A 20,525-nucleotide genomic window follows, 5' to 3' on the forward strand; every position below is an offset into this window, starting at 1 on the left:
GTCATTATAAATTTAATAATAATTATTATTATTATTATAATAATAATAATAACATTTATTAATTTAGCGAGGACAATCGTGCTCGGGCACGGTACAAGGCAACCGGGCCTAGTGTGAGTACACTCTTATGCAAGGATTATACTTTTCCGCGCACGCGAGACAAAAAAATCGTCATCAGAGGGGGTACGTGTAGGGTCCACGTGCCTCCCCTTTTTTGTGGCCACGCCAGGTCCACACGGCGACTAGCGCTACCAGGGCACCAACTGATCTACTGCGCATGTGTGGAACGTGTCCGCCATGCTGACTGCAGAAGGTAGTATAAACAGAAGTAGTCCTTGTCTGCGTTCGCCCCGAGTATATTCGAGGCTTTAGACAATGCTCTTAACCTCCAAGATCAATCACTGACAGATATTATTAGCAAGGCAATCTACTGTATAAGACCATATCAACACTTGGTAGAAGGAAAAAGGGTCAACTATAAGAAAAGCTCTTGAACATACCGGCATTATGACTTTTTTCAGGAGATTGAAAGTTGTTGACTGAACCATTGTTACTGCTGCTTGATGGCTGTTCTTCTCTCTGTCTTGACTCCTTTCTGAGTCTGTGTGGTTCACTGTCGGTTTGTGGCCATCTATCAGTCTGTCTCTCAGTGTGTTGGCTGCTTTCAATCTGCGTCTGCATGTGCATGTCAGTCTCACTTTGTGTGCAAAGTTTATCTTAAAAGAAAGAGGTACAAAGGTTATGAGTGGTGAATTAGGTTTGCAGTTTAACTTTAAGACTTCCAGATGAACTGGCTTTTATTCTAACAATAGCAAGCTAAGTAATACATCAATATTTAAAGTATCTATAATGTCTAAAGTTTCACACACGGTACTTGAGCTTAAAAGTGGCTTATTAAACTTACCTGGGAATACTATTTTACACTCCCCCATTCCAGCAGCTGTCAGTGTTTCTTTATACGACAGTGAGGGCACTTCGTCATCCTTTCTGCTACTCATACAAAATAACTTGTGTGTGCATGAGGTGGTACTAGATGGTTTGATTGACCACGTAAGATGCTGGCCTCTTTTTGGCTGCAGGTCGGCTCTTCTAGGTTGGGACACACAGTTAAAGCATAGTTACATAGCTATCATTTGATCACAACTAAATTGTTTTGTGTTTAGATACCATCATATTCTACATTTCAACATTAACCAGTCCATCTTTATTAGTGTTAAGACAGCAGGATGGCAAAGCAATCAAATAAAAAGAGGCAGAGGAGAAAACGGCAAAATCATCTGGCAGGGTACCCCCAGGATTCTCCAAATTAAATTTAAGACATTTTAAGACATTTTTAATACCACCTAGGATGAAATTTAATGCCATATAAATGGAAATCTGTATGAATTTTAAGCCCGAGAAAATCATTATTTACGATGTTACCTGAATTTAATAAAACATTTGATTATAATACTCACTCGCGGTCCTCGTCTCATGCACAACTCTCTGTCCGTTGCTGTTATAACATTCACTGACCTGCAGCGGGTCTTCTAGATATATAACATCAGCTCCATTAGCGCTCGCCATAGAGGGTTTTCACCAACGTCATGTTCTGGACGGTAACCCGGATGCGCGGCCATTATGGAGGCACTCGGATGCAAACAGCAGTATGGATTGCACTGTTTATGTACTACTGAACACATTGTTACACTAATCAACCACGGAAAAAACACGTGGTAGGTGCGAAATCATATAGAGACGGACTTAGTAAGCAGGAGAGAGCGCAAAATTGACAAACTAAAGTTAATATGTGGTAAAGATCCGAACGAGCTAGCTTTTCTAGCCCCTACTGCAATTCTTCCTTCTATTTCTTATCCCGACATAGGCTACGTTCAGATTGTCAGTCCAAAAAAGCACATGAAATTCGTTTCAAGCAACATCCATATGTGGTTTGAAATCCTATTCAAATCACATATCAGGACATCAGCTTCATTCTGAACGCTCTGATCGGATTTCGCGTGGTTTATGTGACTTTCTCACGCCACGTAAAATGTAAACGTCAGACGTTGTTAGAGGAAATATGCTGAAAGTCGCTGCCGAAAACAAAGCTGTGTTTGTAAAGTGCCGGCGCAGACAAGAGCGCGGAAAAAAAGCTGCTACATACCAGCCTCCTACAGTTCTGCAGTAGGCTCAAGAGGCTCAGTAGTCCAGCGCGGCGGCTACACATTTCCATGTGAATAAAATTCCATAAAATTTAAATAAGACAACATCTGCAAATGCAAACCCCTCCATCAACCCAACGTCATTGCCATATTGCCAAAGAGCTGCATGAACACACAAATCGGATCTCAACAGTTGTGATACACAGTGTGGACATAATCTTAGATCAGATTCCAATCGGATACAAAGATAATCGGATTTGGACTGAATGTAGCCATAGTTAACTAACTTACATCAACATTTTAGCATATATTCAAAGTATGAATAGTCAACGCTTCATTTACACATGTGGCTGATGCTGTAAATTACCTCTCTCAACCACAAACGCCTCCTTTCATCAGTTTTTTTGCACTCTTCTCTTTAACTTTTGACAGTCTATAGAACTCGAAATGTTTTTTCCCAAAGCGACCGATTAGTACAGACCAAAACTCGACCATTTTTCAGCAGCAATAATCAGACAAATTTGTGAGTCCGTTCAGTTCAGTGGCATTGTTTACGTTCAGTGCCTCCAAAATGGCCGACTTCTGGATTGATGACGTGTAGTGAAAACCCTCTATAGTGTGACTGATTCGCACGCGGATCCGCTCATCATATTTAACTGTAACGTTACCTTGACTTTGACAGGAAAAATACACATTGCACTTAATATTTTTCTAACATTAATGTAACTTACCTTGAACAGCATGGTGGGCGCAAGTCGGGGTTGCGTTTAGACCGAACCCGTTCGGTGTTGGTAAAATGGACGAGGGAAAGGTGTTGGTCGAGGAAGAAGCCTTTCCACCGTTACTGGAAGCCTTTTCTTTGTCCAAAACGTCCAGTGCCTCGCTCAACAAAGATGCTAGCTCTGGCTTTGCCATTGTTAATATGGCAGCCAACGTGGATGGCAGAGCACGACAACTTCCACTTTGAAGAGGACGCTCTGCCAGTGTGCTCCTTAGCACTGGGAGCTCCCTCTGCTGTCCATAAGGTGCCTCTGCGCACCAGCCATTTCAAACCCAGCCTCCAGTATTTGGGCCATGGCTCCTTCCCAGCTAACAATTTTTGGTTCCCATAACGTTAGTTTTTGGTACCCAGAACATTCTCAGAATGTTAGTTTATGGTTCCCAGAACATTATTTTTTATGGTAACCACCCAGCAACGTTCTGGGAACGTTATTTTATTGTTACATAAAAATAAAACCAAAAAAGAACGTTCCCCTAACGTAAGTATTTGGTTCCCAAAAAAATAACCAAAAAATAACATTAGGGGAACGTTCTGTGTTAACTGGGTTATTGCATACACTCCTCAATCCTCAAATGCCCAATCCTAAATCCCCAAATCCCCAAATCCCCAATCCTAAATCCTAAATGGCTAAATGACCAAATGCCCAATCCTAAATACAAAATGCCCAATCCTTAATACCAATTTCATTTTCGACTTAGACTTTTAGTTTCAAATTTAGACGTTTAAGACTTTTAGTTTTAGACTTTTAGTTTTAAATCTGACCCAATAATCCCTCCATAGATATGAGGGAGGGAAGCACGGTAATTTGAAAATACTACAGGTTTTCTACTGATACAAAGCTTAATGCTAAATGCTGAAGTATCCCATTAACATTGCATAGGTTTTCAGTGAGTTTTAGGTGAGGAGGAGAAGGTGGGAGAAGGGGGAGATTGTCCAAGTGAGGTGTGAGCGGAATGTAAATGTGTACCTTGAAAATGCAATGTAAGTCGCTTTGGATAAAAGCGTCTGCCAAATGCATAAATATAAATGTAAATGTATCAACTCTTTGTGGCTCTTATATGCAAACTGAATAATAGATAATGTAGCAGACTTGTTCAACAAATGGGTAGTTGACAAATGGCCAAGAAAAAGTACTTTTTTTGGAAAACATAACTTTTTAAGAAAAAATACATATATTTATGGAGTATGAAAACTGCAGTTTCAGAAAATAGTAGTGGTCACTCATTTTGTCAATGACTTCACATATTTTTTTCACGTTTTCACTCAACAGTACTGTAAATGTGTCCTATGGTGTGACATTTAAAAAGTACTAAGAAATTATATTAAATAACATAAAAAAATACTTGAGACAGAATTGTTCACATTATTAAAACATTATTTTCTTAAAGTGATATTTATTTTACATGAAAGTACTAATTAGAATCATTTTCACCATGGATAGATGAACCTGATAAACTTTTCCCTACGAATGTCAATAAAACTTTTTCGCCAACTTTACAAAACTGTTTGAAATTGTACCTATCTAAGAGGAGATATTATTGTAACTCCCCTAATGCCAAACCTGACTCTTTTTTTAAAGATATTTTAAAATAAGTATATTTTTCTGTTGTTTTATGTTTGTCACACCATAGGACAAAACGTCACACTAAAGGACAAAGATAGTCATTGCATAAAAAGAGTCAGAATATATAGTGTTTATTGTAACAATAATAAAGGAGGACATTTGTTTTTTTTGTTGTAACTTTATATATTCGTTTTAAAAGCTTCTTAAGGAGGTCTTGTCCTATGGTGTGACATTTGTGTCCAATGGTGTGACAGGCCAAAGTGTCACACCAAAGGACATTTCCTGTGACATTTTCTGTCACACCAAAGGACATTTGAGCTTTTGTGGCAGTTAATAACCATGCTAATACTAGCTGAACTGTCATTAGCAATTGGCATGATACATTTGCATAATATTACATAGTCCTGCTGTTAAAAATATTTTTTTTTATTAAAAAATTACATTTAGGGGTGTCACACTAAAGGACAAAAAATCTTAACAACTTCAGTGGTCTGAAAGCATAGTTAAATATTTGAACAATTCTGAGTGAAATACTTGCCATGTGCACTGCTCATGGGCTTCATAGGGGTCTTCAGTCACATGACCTTGAATGGGGTCTTTCAACTAAATTTAGTTGTCCATGATTTTGCCCAACTTAATATCAGGTTATTGCATAACACCAAAGGACATTTTTTTCTGTGACAAACTTTATTAAATTCCTACATTTTTAGAAATGTATGTATAGGAAAAGTGATGGCCACTTAGTGAAATAGACACTTGCACAATTATGCCAGGAGTGTTCATTAAGATGTTTAAACATTATTTTCTTTATTTATAAAAGTTAATATTTATGAAATAATGTTGTCTACCGTCACACCATAGGACGATTTTGAGATTTGGCTCAAAGTTGTAAAAAAATAAAAAATAACTCAGGTATTCAAACAACAAATTCATGTAAAACAAGAAAATGTTTAACCATTTATAGTATTCTAAATGATGAAAATGTGAAATAAATTATTTTTTATCTTCTGTGACAGTGAAAAAGCCACGTCACGTCAACTACCCAAATATAAGAGCTAGAGGCTCCACATGACATCCTGACCTGAGTCCTGCTGCCTTCGCGCTAACGTTATCTCAAGTCATGCGCAGTTGCGCACAAGAAAATCACAATTAATTGGATGTGTCAATCAAACAACAATTCAAAGAAATATTAACATACAGTAAAAATCATGAAATATTTTGAATGGGACTCGAGTGGACTAGGGAATAAGCCAGAGTCCTAATATGTTCGAGTACGAGTCAATACCAAGTCAAAATGCACACAAGTCCATGATGAGACTATTAAACTATGGTCCAGAGACCAAGTCTGAGTCTCAAGTACTACAACACTGGTTGAGACGTACCAATTTCCTCTACCCGGTTAAATAATTCTGCTATAATGGAAGATCTCCCACACGTTCTTTCTCATCTGACTGATGAACAATCTAAAGGCTTAATTGAATTACCTACCTTGTTTAGTGATGTGCCAGGTAGAACTACTGTGTGTGTTCATGACATTGATGTTGATGATGCTGTTCCTGTAAAGCAACATCCTTACAGAGTGAATGCAAGAAAACATGAGATCATGCAGAGAGAGGTTGAGTATATGCTGCGCCATGGGCTGGCCGTGCCCAGTCAGAGTCCTTGAGGCAAGTGCCACTCACCCAGCGTGGTTCTGAGGTTTCAGCGCGTCACACCTGACAGCTTCCTACAGTATCAGGTTCTAGCTTTTGGGATGCGAAACATACCCGCTACGTTCTAGCGTATTATGCATCACGTACTGTCAGATGTAACTAACTGTGAGGTATATCTGGATGATATTGTGGTATATTCAGATAACTGGACAGATCATGTGAAAAAAATTGAAAAAGTGTTCAAACGCCTAACTGCTGCTTCCTTGACTTTAAATCTTGCCAAATGTGAGTTTTCAAAATGAGATGTTACATACTTTGGTAAGCACGTAGGTCAGGGAATGGTTAAACCAATTTTAAACAGTTAAAACAGTTTTACTTTGTCTGGTGCTTGCAGCTCCGTAGTTAGGGTTACCAACTTCAGAAAAGGAAAATGTGGGACAATCGTGGTTTCTATAGGAAAATGTGGGACTCTCAAAACATTTGTACTGTATCACACAGTTGACTGGAAGAATCTCCTTAGGAGAGGATATTGACCAGCATCTGTCAACAATTCCACACTTTATACACTGGACCTCCTGAACTCTTTTCAGGAACTCAAGGTCATCTCTCCGGGATTCTCCAGACCATTGCTTTTATTTGATTTGTTTGTTATGTGTGTTGTAGACACAGGGAAGAGGCACATGTGGGAACTCCCAGTGGACAGCAGCAGGGAGACTTCAAGGAGGACTTATACATCGGATGAATAGAGGTCGCTGTGTGTCGCCACAGATTCCTTCTGAAAGCCCTTAATATGTACAGGGGAGATATTTGCCTTCCCTCTGTATCTTCAGAAGGAGCAATTCTTTGCAGTGGATGTGGCTGGCAAATATTGTCCATACTTGGAGAAATCTGCTAGTGTCCTTCCTGCTCTTCAGGAGCTGACCACAATGAAACCTTTGCTCAATGTGATGGATGCTTGAGCCCATGCTACTAAGTGTGAGGTATGTATAATATTTTACATGTGAATTTGTACTGTTTACAAGCACATTAATAATATTAAATTAAAGTTAAGGGCTTCACTTTACTATGTAGCCTATTTGCATAACCATTTATTGTACAGATTGTGAAGCCTTTTGAAGCAAATTGTGATTTGTGATTTATGATATTGAGCTGTATAAATGAATTGAATTTCTTCTTCTTCTTCTGAGAGAGAGAGATTGACTAAACAAGTGTATAACCTGCATCTGATAATAACATTCATTCTTCTGGTCGATGTCCATAATATTATATCCATTATAAAAAAATCAATTTGAATGTCTTGTGAGAAAAGCATATCTTTGTCTTTGTCCTTTTAGTTAAGAGGATTTCCCATGACAGTGCTAAAAACAACTTCCTTGTTCTGACTCAAACATAAAAATCGTCTTTGCCGCCATTCCGGGTTGTAGACAACCTACATGAACCACTGAGCTTTGCCGCCATCTAATGGCATTATAATGTAACTTTCACTGAAGTCCATATCACGATCCTTTCTCAATAACAAATACGGCATATTATTTATATAAAATAATATTTATTGAACAATAATATTTAAATTAACAACATAAGCCATTATAAAAGACAAAAAGAAATATGCACAAGCAAACAATTCAGTCAAATGCACAAAAGCAGCACTCTAGTACAGAATTTAAGTTAAACATAGCCTAATTATTTAGTTATGAAACGTATTTTCCCCTTAAACAAAATCAGTTTGCTCTGAAAACAAGTAATAGATTATTAAGACCAAAGATCGCCTGTTTGATATACCCCAAATGAATTATATCTCATGTTTAACCACTATCTACATATGAGCCAGCGGTAAATTCCCGAAGGACTGGCTGAGATGAAGCTGTTCTCTGCGGGTACATGAGCGCTGAACGCCCGCTGACGGCCTGGAGCTCACATCTGCGAAAACGTCTAAACAGATTGTAAAATAGGTACTATGATTATATATTAGTTGCATATTTGAGGTCTAAATAACGGCATTCTCGCCTATAAAACTTTTAAAACTACATTTCGTGTCACAACAACAGTGGTAAAAAAAAAAAATAATATATATACACTGCTCAAAAAAATAAAGGGAACACTTTTTAATCAGAGAATAGCATCAAGTCAGTTAAACTCCTGGGATATTGATCTGGTCAGTTAAGTAACAGAGGGGGTTGGTAATCAGTTTCAGCTGCTTTAGTGTTAATGAAATTAACAGCAGGTGCACTAGATGGGCAACAGTGAGACAACCCCCAAAACAGGAATGGTTTTACAGGTGGAGGCCACTGACATTTTTTCCCTACTCATCTTTTCGGACTGTTTTTCACCAGTTTTGCATTTGGCTAGGGTCAGTGTCACTACTGGTAGCATGAGGCGATACCTGGACCCTACAGAGGTTGAGCAGGCAGTCCAGCTCCTTCAGGATGGCTCATCAATACGTGCCATTGCCAGAAGGTTTGCTGTGTCTCCCAGCACAGTGAGAGCATGCAGGCAGTTCCTGGAGGATGAAGGAATGATACCATTGAAGGGCCACCACGCTCACCTGACCTACATCCAATAGAACACCTCTGGGACATTGTGTTTCGGTCCATCTGACATCACCTGGTTGCACCTCAGACTGTCCAGGAGCTCAGTGATGCGCTGGTCCAGATCTGGGAGGAAATACCCCAGGACACCATCCGTCGTCTCATTAGGAGCATGCCCCGATGTTGTCAGGCATGCATACAAGCACGTGGGGGCCATACAAACTAATCAGAACTCATGATTATAGTGTCTCACACTGACCTTTATACAGTAATTTATTTCAAATTTAAAAACGCACATTATTCCTCATGAACACAGGTTCATGTTACTGACTCTTCATGATTTTCATCTTAAATCATACGCTGAAGGTTCAGAATTATTGGAATCATTCTGCAAATCTCCTGTTCTCTTAAAGCAGCACTCAGTAGCTTCGGGATTTCTACGCTGTATTCTCGCTTTTTGCTCGCAGGTTTCTCTCTAGAGCTCCCCCCACAGCTTCGGAATAGATATTTGACAACACTGTTGTAAAAACTCGTTGGTGATTCTCGGACACCAGAGGCTAGTAGATCAACGACATCAAAGCAGATGGGACATTCTTTAAAACGTCTTCTTCATTCAGGTTCGAACAGCGTGAGGGAGCGCAATAATGACAGCATTTTAGCAGATTTCTTTTGGCCTAAGGCATCAGATTTCAGTTGTTTACATCGCGAGACCTGATATCACGCGATACTTCCTGACGCGGCGGCCGCGTAAGTTACTTAGTTCACCTTTAAGGGAAACAGTAGGAAACCACTGAAAGAGTTGTGTAGTCATTATCATATATCCTCGCGCCAGACCAAAGTCTCACATAGACAACATCTCCAACCTCCAGGATCAACACAACTCCATTCAAGGAGTTTAAAAGATCCTGAGCCTGAAGAGCATGTGCTGCAACCATACGCTCTCCATTCTTAAAAATGGATGTAGATGCTGCAGTTGGGCCATAACTATTGTTACGACTAGCTCGTTTTAAAGCCGCAACATAAAAGAGGAACCAATCAAACACTGTCGTTTGAATAATGAAGATAGTTTTTATTATCTTCAATTAGAATAATTACCATTCATACAAACATTAACATAAGTCTAGGGAAAGGAAAACAAACAAAACAAACTACAACAAAACAAACATTAAAGTTACATGACATAAAGTAAGTTTAAGCAAAAGATCAATAAGAATGAGCTGCTCCTGTGAGAGTCATCCCACAGAGAGTACTGAACCAAATGAAAACTCAAACACTTAAATACTAAACTCTTAACAAGCAATCAATTAACATTTAACAATTAACATGGGGGAGTGACTCAAAACTCCCACAGACTGCCACCATTAGGGAAGGAGTCACTCAGGGTCGTTACACTATAAACAGAGACTCTGAACATGTACGCTCCTTTCAGTGGGGCTGTGAAAACACCTAAATCAAATAACAAGAGATACAGAATCAGATGTTTCCTGTATGATTGCTTAATTACAAAGCACACTGTGTAATAGTTTTGAAAGTTGGCAGATCATTTAATTCTCTTCTCTTATACACATTTCACAACTGCTGAGAGGTCTGAATGGAGCAGAAGGGTTTTCATTACTATAAACTTTTAAAGTTTAGTTACTATAAAAGTTTTATGACTCATTTCATTGATCATTACCTGTAACTGGGTTGTAGGCGTTCCCTATGTTTTGTGAAGACGTTCCTGTAGGTTAGTGTGATTTCAGTGGTAAAAGGACCAATTTCTCCATCGCCAGATTGCATCAGTGAAGCTGAAAAAGCTATTTCTCTGTCTGTTATTGAAAAACATAAGCAATATTGTGATATATTACTATATTATGCTGATAATGTATACACTGAATTTAACATCATTCAAGCAGTTTCACCTCTATTTTCCTTTGTCAACTCCTCCACTTGACTCAGAGTAAGATTTGAGATTTCTGTAAAAGAATACAATTTCTGTTAAATGACATTTACTCTGCTTATTGTAATAGATAAAAACTATTTGCACAGTATACACTCAATTTTACACTAACATGTACACTATGCAATGTATTGCATTGGTGTTTTACTTCACCAATAATTTAATCATTGATAAAAGATCATTGATAAAAGAGTGAATGTTTTGGTGAGGTACCATCATTTTTCTTGCTCATCTCTTCCAGGATAAACGTCTGTTGTTCCCTCAGTTGCGTCTCTAAAGCTCTGATGTTGGCGGTCAGTTCTCTGATGTTCACTTTCTGCTCTGTAACGGTGGCGGTCAGTTCTCTGATGTTCACTTTCTGCTCTGTAACGGTGGCGGTCAGTTCTCTGATGTTCACTTTCTGCTCTGTAACGGTGGCGGTCAGTTCTCTGATGTTCACTTTCTGCTCTGTAACGGTGGCGGTCAGTTCTCTCAGCGATGGATGTCATGGCATGGATGTCAGTGAGGAACAGATGGTAGTTTTGTTGGCTGTCAGTTGAAGCTTCATCTCTCAAAGTGTCTGTTTGAGGTGGATTCTGTCTTCCGTCCTCAGATCTGAGCTGTTGACTGATCTCATTCTCATTGAGTCCTCCATCTACCTGATGCTGTACGACACACACAAAGGTTTCCAACAGCAGCAGTAAACATACTAAACCCTTCATTCTTCACTGATGTTTTTTTTCCAGCTCTTGCTCTTCATCCTCACAGCCTCTCATGTTCCTTTTATAGTGTCCTGATTTACTGTCTTTGTACATGATTTACATTTCTCCAGAAAAACAAGTAGTTAATGGTTAATTGTAACCAAAGGGATGTTCCGGGTTCAGTAGATATTTATATAGATCATAAGTTGTCAAGTCACCTTTATTTATATAGCGTTTTTTTTATAATACAGATTGTTTCAAAGCAGCTTTACAGGGATAACAGGAAAATAAGGAAACAACGTTTGTTTCTAGAAGAAAATAGCCTCACAGTCCAGCTTAAAGTCCTCGTGAACCGGAAGTTGCAAATAACTGTTGTGACTGAAATGTCGTTCCTTTTCTGATGACGTAGGCTTGACGGCTTGGGTTGAAAAACGCTTAACCACTCCCCTCAAACCGTTAGTCTGCTATGAGCGAGAGATGGAGAGGAGGATCGCTGACACTAAAACCCAGCCCTCTGTTCAATATTCCGTTTCACTTGGAAATACGTCACAACAGTTATTTGCAACTTCCGGTTCACAGGGACTGGATCAACCTGGAAGTTCAGTGATGGATCATTTTTGAATACCCGCTCTGGAGAAAACTGTAATGTCATCGTCCAACTCAGTTCAGTTCTCATATAATGGTGTCAATGCAGGCATCTCAATAATATTGTTGAATATTAAATTAAATGTCCCCAACTAAGCAAGCCAAAAGCCAAAGGTGAAAAAGGCAACAGTGGCAAGGAACCAGAACTCCATCAGGTGACAGAATGGACAAAAAAACCTTGGAAGAACCCAGGCTCAGTCAGGGGTTCTCCACTGGCCAACGAACAAAGAGTCTGTGATTATGATTCAGGCAGCATTATAGGTCAGAAATCAGATTAGATCAGAACATCTAAAATATTTATCCAGTTCCATCTGGTTGAAGATCGGAGTCATCACGCCGGTATGGAGATGAGTTTGTTGAGGATCAGTGCTGATGGCTGTCGTGTCGATGAGGGAGAGTCTAGTTGACACAATCTCTGCTGACACTTTAGGGATGCGTTGTGGTCGTGTCAAGATGCAGGTCCTCCATCTGATCTGGATACGGCCTAGATCTGGCATTGTGCATCCTTAAAGCCCGTGCACACCGAGACGATTATCGCGCGCACAAGATGTTTTTCAGCGCATCTTTTTGTTCATACCCAAGCGATTTTCACTGGCGATGCGCAGAGTGAATATGCATGTTACGTTCCACGTGTGTTTTGTCTTGTTTTCACTGGTCTGCGCACGCTAGTATATTTCGCACGTGTTGATTGTTTGTGCTCATTATCTCTCTCTGTTTCTAGTTCGCTCTCGGCTCGCAGGCTGCTGTGACTGGCCTAGCGGGACGTCACTCATCATTGGGGCGGCGCCCGGGAGCCAATCAGAGTTGTCCAACTGGGTTCAAAGGGATGGCGTGCTCATTCATGCTCTCTCTCTGAAGCGACCATGAGCTCGTGTAGCGGTTTGAGTTATCTAAAATGTGAATTGAGATCCATATAGTGAAGTCTTGCTCTTTGTAGTGGAATGAGTTGTGTGCTTTGTGCTCGGTTTGTTTGTACCTTTAGTACTTATGTTTGAATCTTAGAGACAATAGTTTCGAGGTGTGTCCAAGTTCAATGCTATGGGGCCCTGTAACACGGCTCTTTGAGAAAGAGAATGACAGGTCAGTATGCCGCGGTATACATAATGCCTGTAGTGTTGTTTATTTGTTAGATACACTAGGTTAAGAGTGAGCGCCACTCTGTGTATGTTTTGTTTTAGTAGTTAGTCTATTTAGGTGCCGGATGCACCGAAGACTTCGGTTTTCTTTTCACCTTTTTCTTTGGTTAGGTTTAGGTTTAGTATAAGGATTGTTTTGTTATATTCTGTTCTTTTCTTTGGCGCCACTTTTTGGTTCTCTTCCCTTTTATTGTTGTTTGATCATTTATGTCTTTAAACTTGATCTGTAGTTACTTTCAATGTATACATTTGTATCAGTTTGTGTGTTACCTGGGAATTGAACCCAATTGAACCTATGTGCTGATAATGCAATGCAATACCAATTGAGCTACAGGAACACTTTCAGCTCAGATGTTTTAGAAATATCTAGTTTTTCCTTTTGTGACATTGTTTTCAGGCTACAATACCTTACTTTTCCCCTTTTCCTTAGACTCCTCATGATTAAGTCAAGATATGTTTACTGGAGAAAATTATATTAAAATGTTTTATCTTATGTCTTTGTCTGTGTTTTGTACTATAAAATCTTAAGAATTTAATTAATTAATTATTTTTAAATATATTTTCTTACATTTTTAACATTACAGAAAATTCAAATGTTTCAATTCAGCATGAATCGTGTCATGCTTTACAATGAAGTTAATTATTTTAATTGTAAAAAAAAAGAAGATTTTTTTATGTCATGAATTTCTAAGAATGAAATGGTCATACATGATTCATTATTATACATTTTCTATAAAGTTTGTAAATTTCAGAAAGTCAAAGTCTGAATCGTGTCATGTTGTACATTCAATTTAAAATTTGGCTTGTACATCTCTTAAAAAATGGCATGTTTTGTTATAAAATCCTAATTAAAAAACTAAATTATCTTGAACTAGTAATTTAAAACAAATGTATCTGTAATATTTTCTTTTAAATAAATTCACTGTTTTTTACGTAATAGAATTATTATCTTTGTTCTGATCATTTCAGAAAGTCTAAGCCTGAATCATGCCGTACTGTACATTCAAGTTAAAATTTGGATTGTAAATCTCTTTACAAAATACAAAAACAAGTTTTTATAATAATAATAATAATAATAATGCATTTTATTTAAAAGCGCCTTTCTGGACACTCAAGGACGCTGTACAAAATAAAAACACAAGAATATAAGAAAAACAAGCAAATAAATAAAAAAATAAAACATGGCACAAATACAAGTAACAGGACAGTGTGTGTTTCACAATGAGTGAGATATTTTGAACAGATGAGTTTTGAGTATGGATTTGAATTCTGTGAGCGAGTTAATGTTCCTGATGTGAGGCGGAAGAGAGTTCCAGAGTTTGGGTGCAGAGCAGCAGAAGGCTCTGCTCCCCATGGTACTGAGGCGGACAGAGGGAACAGAGAGATGGGTAGAGGAGGAGGATCTGAGAAAGCGGGACGGGGTGACAACATGGAGGAGATCTGACATGTAAGGAGGGGCGAGGTTATGGATGGCCTTGTAAGTGAGCAGGAGAATTTTGAACTCAATTCTGTATTGAACTGGTAGCCAGTGTAGTTGTTGAAGAATAGGCGAGATATGGTGCGAAAAGGGAGTTTTGATTATGACACGTGCTGCTGAATTCTGAACCAACTGGAGCTTACGAAGGGTTTTGTGAGGGAGACCAAAAAGGAGAGAATTACAGTAGTCAATGCGCGATGTGACCAAGCTATGAACAAGGATGGAAGCGGAGTAAATGGTAAGGGAGGGGCGGAGACGGTTGATATTACGGAGGTGGAAATAAGCTGACCGTGTGATGCTGTTGATGTGGGATTGAAAAGATAGTGTACTGTCGAGGACGACACCCAGACTCTTTACCTGAGGGGAGGGGGAAACTGAGGTATCATCAATGAGGAGAGAAAAACTGTCAAATTTAGAGAGGGTGTTTTTGGTGCCGATGACAAGAAGTTCTGTTTTATCTGTGTTTAATTTTAGGAAGTTTGAACTGAACCAAGATTTTATTTCTTGTAGGAAGGTGGTGAGTGAGGAGGGAGGAAGTGTGAAGTTTGGTTTGCTGGAAAGGTAAAGTTGGGTGTCATCCGCGAAACAGTGAAATTGAATGTTAAATTTGCGGAAAATATTGCCAAGGGGAAGGATGTATATGATGAAGAGGAGGGGCCCCAGGACAGAGCCCTGGGGCACTCCTGAGGTGACTGGAGACAGCTGGGAGCGGAAGGATTTGATAGTGATGAACTGAGTGCGGCCTAATAGGTATGACTGAAACCAATGAAAAGGGGTGTTAACAATGCCGATGGAGGATAACCTATGGAGGAGGATGGAATGAGAAATTGTATCAAAGGCCGCACTCAGATCAAGGAGAACCAGGATGGATAATAAACCAGAATCAGCTGCAATGAGAAGATCGTTTGTTATTTTGAGGAGAGCTGTCTCTGTGCTATGGAGTGGACGGAAACCAGACTGGAAGGGTTCATAGAGGGAGTTGTGAGTGAGGTGAATGTGGAGCTGGGCAGCAACTATTTTTTTCTAAAATTTTGGAGATGAAGGGTAGATTAGAAATGGGACGAAAATTATTAAAAATGTTTGGATCTGAACCAGGCTTTTTAAGTATTGGAGTGACTGCAGCAGTTTTGAAGAGGAAAGGAACAATACCGGTGGTAAGAGATGCATGTATGATGATGTAGATAAGGGGGAGCAGAGAGGGGAGGCAAGATTTAACCAGATTAGTGGGAAGGGGGTCTAACAAACAGGTAGAAGGCTTTGACTTACGGATTGTTTCTGCAATTTCAGAGGGACTGGGAAGTTTGAAGATGGATAATAATTGTGATGGTTGGGGAGGATCATATAAGGAGGTGGGAAGGATGTTTGGATCAATGTGACGATGGATGTTATGAATCTTATCATTAAAAAATAACAGGAGGGCATTACAGGTGGCAGTGGAGTACATGTGTGAAGGAAGGGAGTCAGGTGGCTGGTGAATCTTATTGAGTATGGAGTACAGTGACTTAGCGTTGCCTCTATTGGAGTTGATTAGACCGGAGTAGTAATGTGATTTGGTTTGTACGATTGAGTCCTTATAGTGAGACATATGAGCTTTATACATTTCTTTATGGATAGTGAGACCAGTCTTTCTGTAGAGGCGCTTAAGCAGTCTGGATTTAGTTTTCAAAGTCCGGAGTTGAGGGGTGAACCAGGGAGCAGACTGAGTGAAAGAGACAGAACGAGTTTTGACTGGAGCAAGGGAGTTTAGAATGAGAGCTAATTGATCATTATAGTGAACAACCAGGTCATCAGGTAGAGAGTTATTGTCCAGTAGGTTAATATTATCAATGCAGGAGGAGAGGGTATCAGGGTTAATGTCCTTAATATTCCTAAAGGAGATAAACCGGGTTGGTTTGGTTGAGGAGAGCTGAAGTGTAACACTGAAATAAATGAAGAAGTGATCGGTGATAAGGAGATCATCAACTGCACAGTTAAGAGGGGTAAGTCCAGAGCAGCACAATAAATCCAGGCAGTGGCCTTTGGAATGAGTTGCACAGTTGATGTATTGATTAAATCCAAAGCTATCCAGACAGGATGAGAAGTCTTTGGTGAGAAGAAGATTGCTATTGTCCATATGTATGTTAAAGTCCCCAAGCACTATTACATTTGATGAGAGTGTAGATAGGTGAGTGAGTAATGTTGAGAGTTCAAGCAGAAAGTCCTTGTGTGGCTTAGGGGGACGGTAGACTGATGTGATAATCGTTGGGGTTGGTCCGTGTAATTTAAAAACCAAACACTCAAATGAATTAAAATCAGGAACAGACACCGGCAAGACTTTCCACTTCTCGCGATGAATTATCGCGTTTTATGTCATAAATACCATCATAAATACCATCCGGTACCATATTTATGTCATAAATACCTTCAAGGTCTTAAATTGTTTATTATTTTTGTTACAAACTCCATTGGAGATCCCTCGATCGGCCACCAGAGGTCTCAATCTCCAGAGTATTAACCGTGGACTACAATTCCCAAGAGCCCACATACCTAGCCATGAACATGTCTCATATCACCCAGCTATTTAAGCCAGGCAGACACACACACACCTCCTCGTGAACTATAGTTTGACCCGGCTGCCATTCTGAGCGTTCTATTCCAGTGACTGTCTTCTTGTGTATGAACCTTATTTGTATTACTGACTATTGTTTCTTGTTCCCTGCCTGTGACCTTATCGTTTGCCTTCCCTGATCCTTTTTCCAGTTATGTCCTCGATTATCGTGCTGTATGACTATTGTGCATCTAACATAATACATAATCCGGTAAATGATAAATAAAACTCTTAAAAGTTTCTGGAAATTGCCACCACAAAATCAGTTATTTTGATCGATAAGCATGATATCATGATAATAGCAAGCATTGTTGGGGAAATATTCATGAAAATATGAGGAAAAGAAAATGCCACAATGTCTCTTTATTCTCTTATTTATTTATGTATGTAGGGTGAAGAGATACAGATCAAGGATCAGCAACAAACTATACTTAAAAATGTATTATTTAACATTATTAGATTTACTGCTTTAACAAAACACTTTTGAGTCACAGGTGATATTCATGGGTTCTGTCTCAGTGCTGAAACTCTTAATACACACTTACATGTATAGACAGCTGAGACTTTTATACAGTAATCTATTGCAAATTTCAAACACACTTTAGTCCTCATTAATACAGGTTCATATGTTAATGATTCTTCATGAGTTTCATCTTAAATCATACGCTGAAGGTTCAGAATTATTGGAATCACATTCTGCAAAGCTCCTGTTATCTTAAGGGAAACAGTAGGAAACCACTGAAAGTGTTGCGATTATTCTGGTCATCATATATCCTCCTGCCAGACCCAAGTATCACATAGACAACATCTCCAACCTCCAGGATCAACACAACTCCATTAGAGGAGTTTAAATCACGCTGAGGCTGATAAGCATGTGCTACAACCATACGCTCTCCATTCTTAAAAATGTCTGCAGTTGCTGTAGTTCCTCCATGACCAAATACAGAGACTCTGAACATGTACGCTCCTTTCAGTGGGGCTGTGAAAACACCTAAATCAAATAACGAGATACAGAATCAGATGTTTCCTGTATGATTGCTTTATTACCAAGCACACTGTGTAATAGTTTTGAAAGATGGCAAATCATTTAATTCTCTAATACACATTACACAACTGCAGAGAGGTCTGAATGGAGCAGAAGGGTTTTCATTACTATAAACTGAGTTTTATGACTCATTTCATTGATAATTACCTGTAATTGGGTTGTAGGCGTTCCCTATGTTTGTGAAGACGTTCCTGTAGGTTAGTGTGATTTCAGTGGTGAAAGGACCAATATAATTTCCACTGTCAGATTTCATCAGTGCAGCTGAAAAAGCTATTTCTCTGTCTGTTGTTAAAAAAACAAGCAATATTGTGGTATATTACTCTATTACACTGAGAATGAATACACTGAATTTAACATCATTCAAGCACACTTTCACCTCTGTTTTCCTTTCTCAACTCCTCCACTTGACTCAGAGTAAGATTTAAGATTTCTGTGAAGGAATAAAGATTCTGTTAAATGACATTCACACTGATTATTGTAATAGATAGATTACACAATTTACACAGTATACACTCAACTTTACACTAACATTTACACTATGCAATGTATTCCATTGGTTTTACTTTGAGGATCATTGATAAAAGAGTGAATGTTTTGATGAGGTACCATCATTTTTCTTGTTCATCTCTTCCCTCAGTTGCGTCTCTAAAGCTCTGATGTTGGCGGTCAGTTCTCTGATGATGGTTTTCTGCTCTGTAACGGTGGCGGTCAGTTCTCTGATGTTCACTTTCTGCTCTGTAACTGTGGCGGTCAGTTCTCTGATGTTCACTTTCTGCTCTGTAACTGTGGCGGTCAGTTCTCTGTTGATGGTTTTCTGCTCTGTAATGGTGGCGGTCAGTTCTCTGATGTTTCCTTTCTGCTCTGTAACGGTGGCGGTCAGTTCTCTCAGTGCTGCATGGATGTCACTGAAGCACAGATGGTAGTTTTGTTGGCTGTCAGTTGAAGCTTCATCTCTCAAAGTGTCTGTTTGAGGTGGATTCTGTCTTCCGTCCTCAGATCTGAGCTGTTGACTGATCTCATTCTCATTGAGTCCTCCATCTACCTGATGCTGTACGACACACACAAAGGTTTCCAACAGCAGCAGTAAACATACTAAACCCTTCATTCTTCACTGATGTTTGTTTCCAGCTCTTGCTCTGTCATCCTCACAGCCTCTCATGTTCCTTTTATAGTGTCCTGATTTACTGTCTTTTGTACATGATTTACATTGCTTCAGATAAATAAGTAGTTCAAGTTAATTGTTAATCATAATCAAAGGGATGTTCCGGGTTCAGTAGATGTTTATATAGATAAGCAGTCAAGTCAAGTCACCTTTATTTATATTTTTTTATAATAGGTTTCAAAGCAGCTTTACAGGGATAACAGGAAAATAATGAAATAATGAAAAATGTTTTTTTCTAGAAGAAAATAGCATCACAGTCCAGCTTAAGTAAGTTCAGTGATGGTTCAATTTTGAATACCTGCTCTGGAGAAAACTGTAATGTCATCGTCCAACTCAGTTCAGTTCTCATATAATGGTGTCAATGCAGGCATCTCAATAATATTGTTGAATATTAATGTCCCCAACTAAGCAAGCCAAAAGCCAAAGGAGAAAAAGGCAACTGTGGCAAGGAACCAGAACTCCATCAGGTGACAGAATGGACAAAAAAACCTTAGGAGAAACCAGGCTCAGTCAGGGGTTCTCCACTGGCCAACGAACAAAGAGTCTGTGATTATGATTCAGGCAGCATTATAGGTCAGAAATCAGATTAGATCAGAACATTTAAAATATTTATCCAGTTCCATCTGGTTGAAGATCGGAATCATCACGTAGGTATGGAGACGAGTTTGTTGAGGATCAGTGCTGATGGCTGTCGTGTCGATGAGGGAGAGTCTAGTTGACACAATCTCTGCTGACACTTCAGGGATGCGTTGTGGTCGTGTCAAGATGCAGGTCCTCCATCTGATCTGAATACGGCCTAGATCCGGCATTGTGCATCCTTAAAGCCTGTGCACACCGGGACGATTATTGCGTACACAAGATGTTTTTCAGTGCATCTTTTTGTTCATACCCAAGCGTTTTTCACTGGCGATGCGCAGAGTGAATATGCAAATTCACTCCCTGAATCCTATTTGATCTGCAATTCCTCTCCATAACAACTCCCTCTTGTAAAGACCACCCATTGGCCCAACGACGGAAATCCAACGGTCTGGGCTAAGGGATAATGCGTGTATGTCTTTTCAGAGCTCCAGTAAAGTTCACTTTATTTATTAGAATTTAGTTTCAATATTACTTTAGCCCTACGCTAAATCTGACTCCAATTTCAAATGATAATCAAATTTAGATTGTGTTTCTTATTAGAAAATATAT

The 20,525-nt window shown here is 39.2% G+C and overlaps 1 protein-coding gene and 1 long non-coding RNA gene across 3 annotated transcripts; both read right to left on the minus strand.

Moving 5' to 3' along the window:
- Positions 1-10,054: 10,054 nt before the first annotated feature.
- On the minus strand, positions 10,055-11,319 carry LOC309491739. Its single transcript, XR_014203280.1, has 4 exons — positions 10,819-11,319; positions 10,568-10,621; positions 10,342-10,474; positions 10,055-10,112 (listed from the first exon to the last, which is right to left on the minus strand). It is a non-coding gene; the product is annotated as an uncharacterized lncRNA (long non-coding RNA).
- A 6,169-nt stretch (positions 11,320-17,488) lies between these two features.
- LOC309491738 (uncharacterized protein) lies at positions 17,489-19,339 on the minus strand. 2 transcript variants are annotated; one of them, XM_082190769.1, is made up of 4 exons: positions 18,782-19,339; positions 18,552-18,605; positions 18,323-18,457; positions 17,489-18,121 (listed from the first exon to the last, which is right to left on the minus strand). In XM_082190769.1, the coding sequence occupies exons 1-4, from the start codon at positions 19,278-19,280 to the stop codon at positions 17,841-17,843; spliced, it is 969 nt and encodes a 322-aa protein (XP_082046895.1). In that variant the 5' UTR covers positions 19,281-19,339; the 3' UTR covers positions 17,489-17,840. The 2 variants fall into 2 exon arrangements, with proteins under 2 accessions (XP_082046895.1, XP_082046896.1); XM_082190770.1 differs by lacking the exon at positions 18,552-18,605 and having other exon boundaries at positions 18,782-19,338.
- Positions 19,340-20,525: the final 1,186 nt, after the last annotated feature.

This window comes from Leuciscus leuciscus, assembly GCF_965113295.1.
Source record: "Leuciscus leuciscus genome assembly, contig: HAP1_SCAFFOLD_503, whole genome shotgun sequence".
In the NCBI taxonomy this organism is placed as follows: domain Eukaryota; kingdom Metazoa; phylum Chordata; class Actinopteri; order Cypriniformes; family Leuciscidae; genus Leuciscus; species Leuciscus leuciscus.

What these genes read in the sequence shown, in the direction of transcription:
- LOC309491738 (XM_082190769.1), bottom strand. Translation starts at nt 19,280, where the DNA reads ATGAAGGGTTTAGTATGTTTACTGCTGCTGTTGGAAACCTTTGTGTGT. An exon ending in GATGAACAAGAAAAATGATG is followed by an intron (nt 18,606 to 18,781) that starts GTACCTCATCAA and finishes ATTCCTTCACAG; the next exon opens with AAATCTTAAATCTTACTCTG. An exon ending in CGCCTACAACCCAATTACAG is followed by an intron (nt 18,122 to 18,322) that starts GTAATTATCAAT and finishes TATTTGATTTAG; the next exon opens with GTGTTTTCACAGCCCCACTG.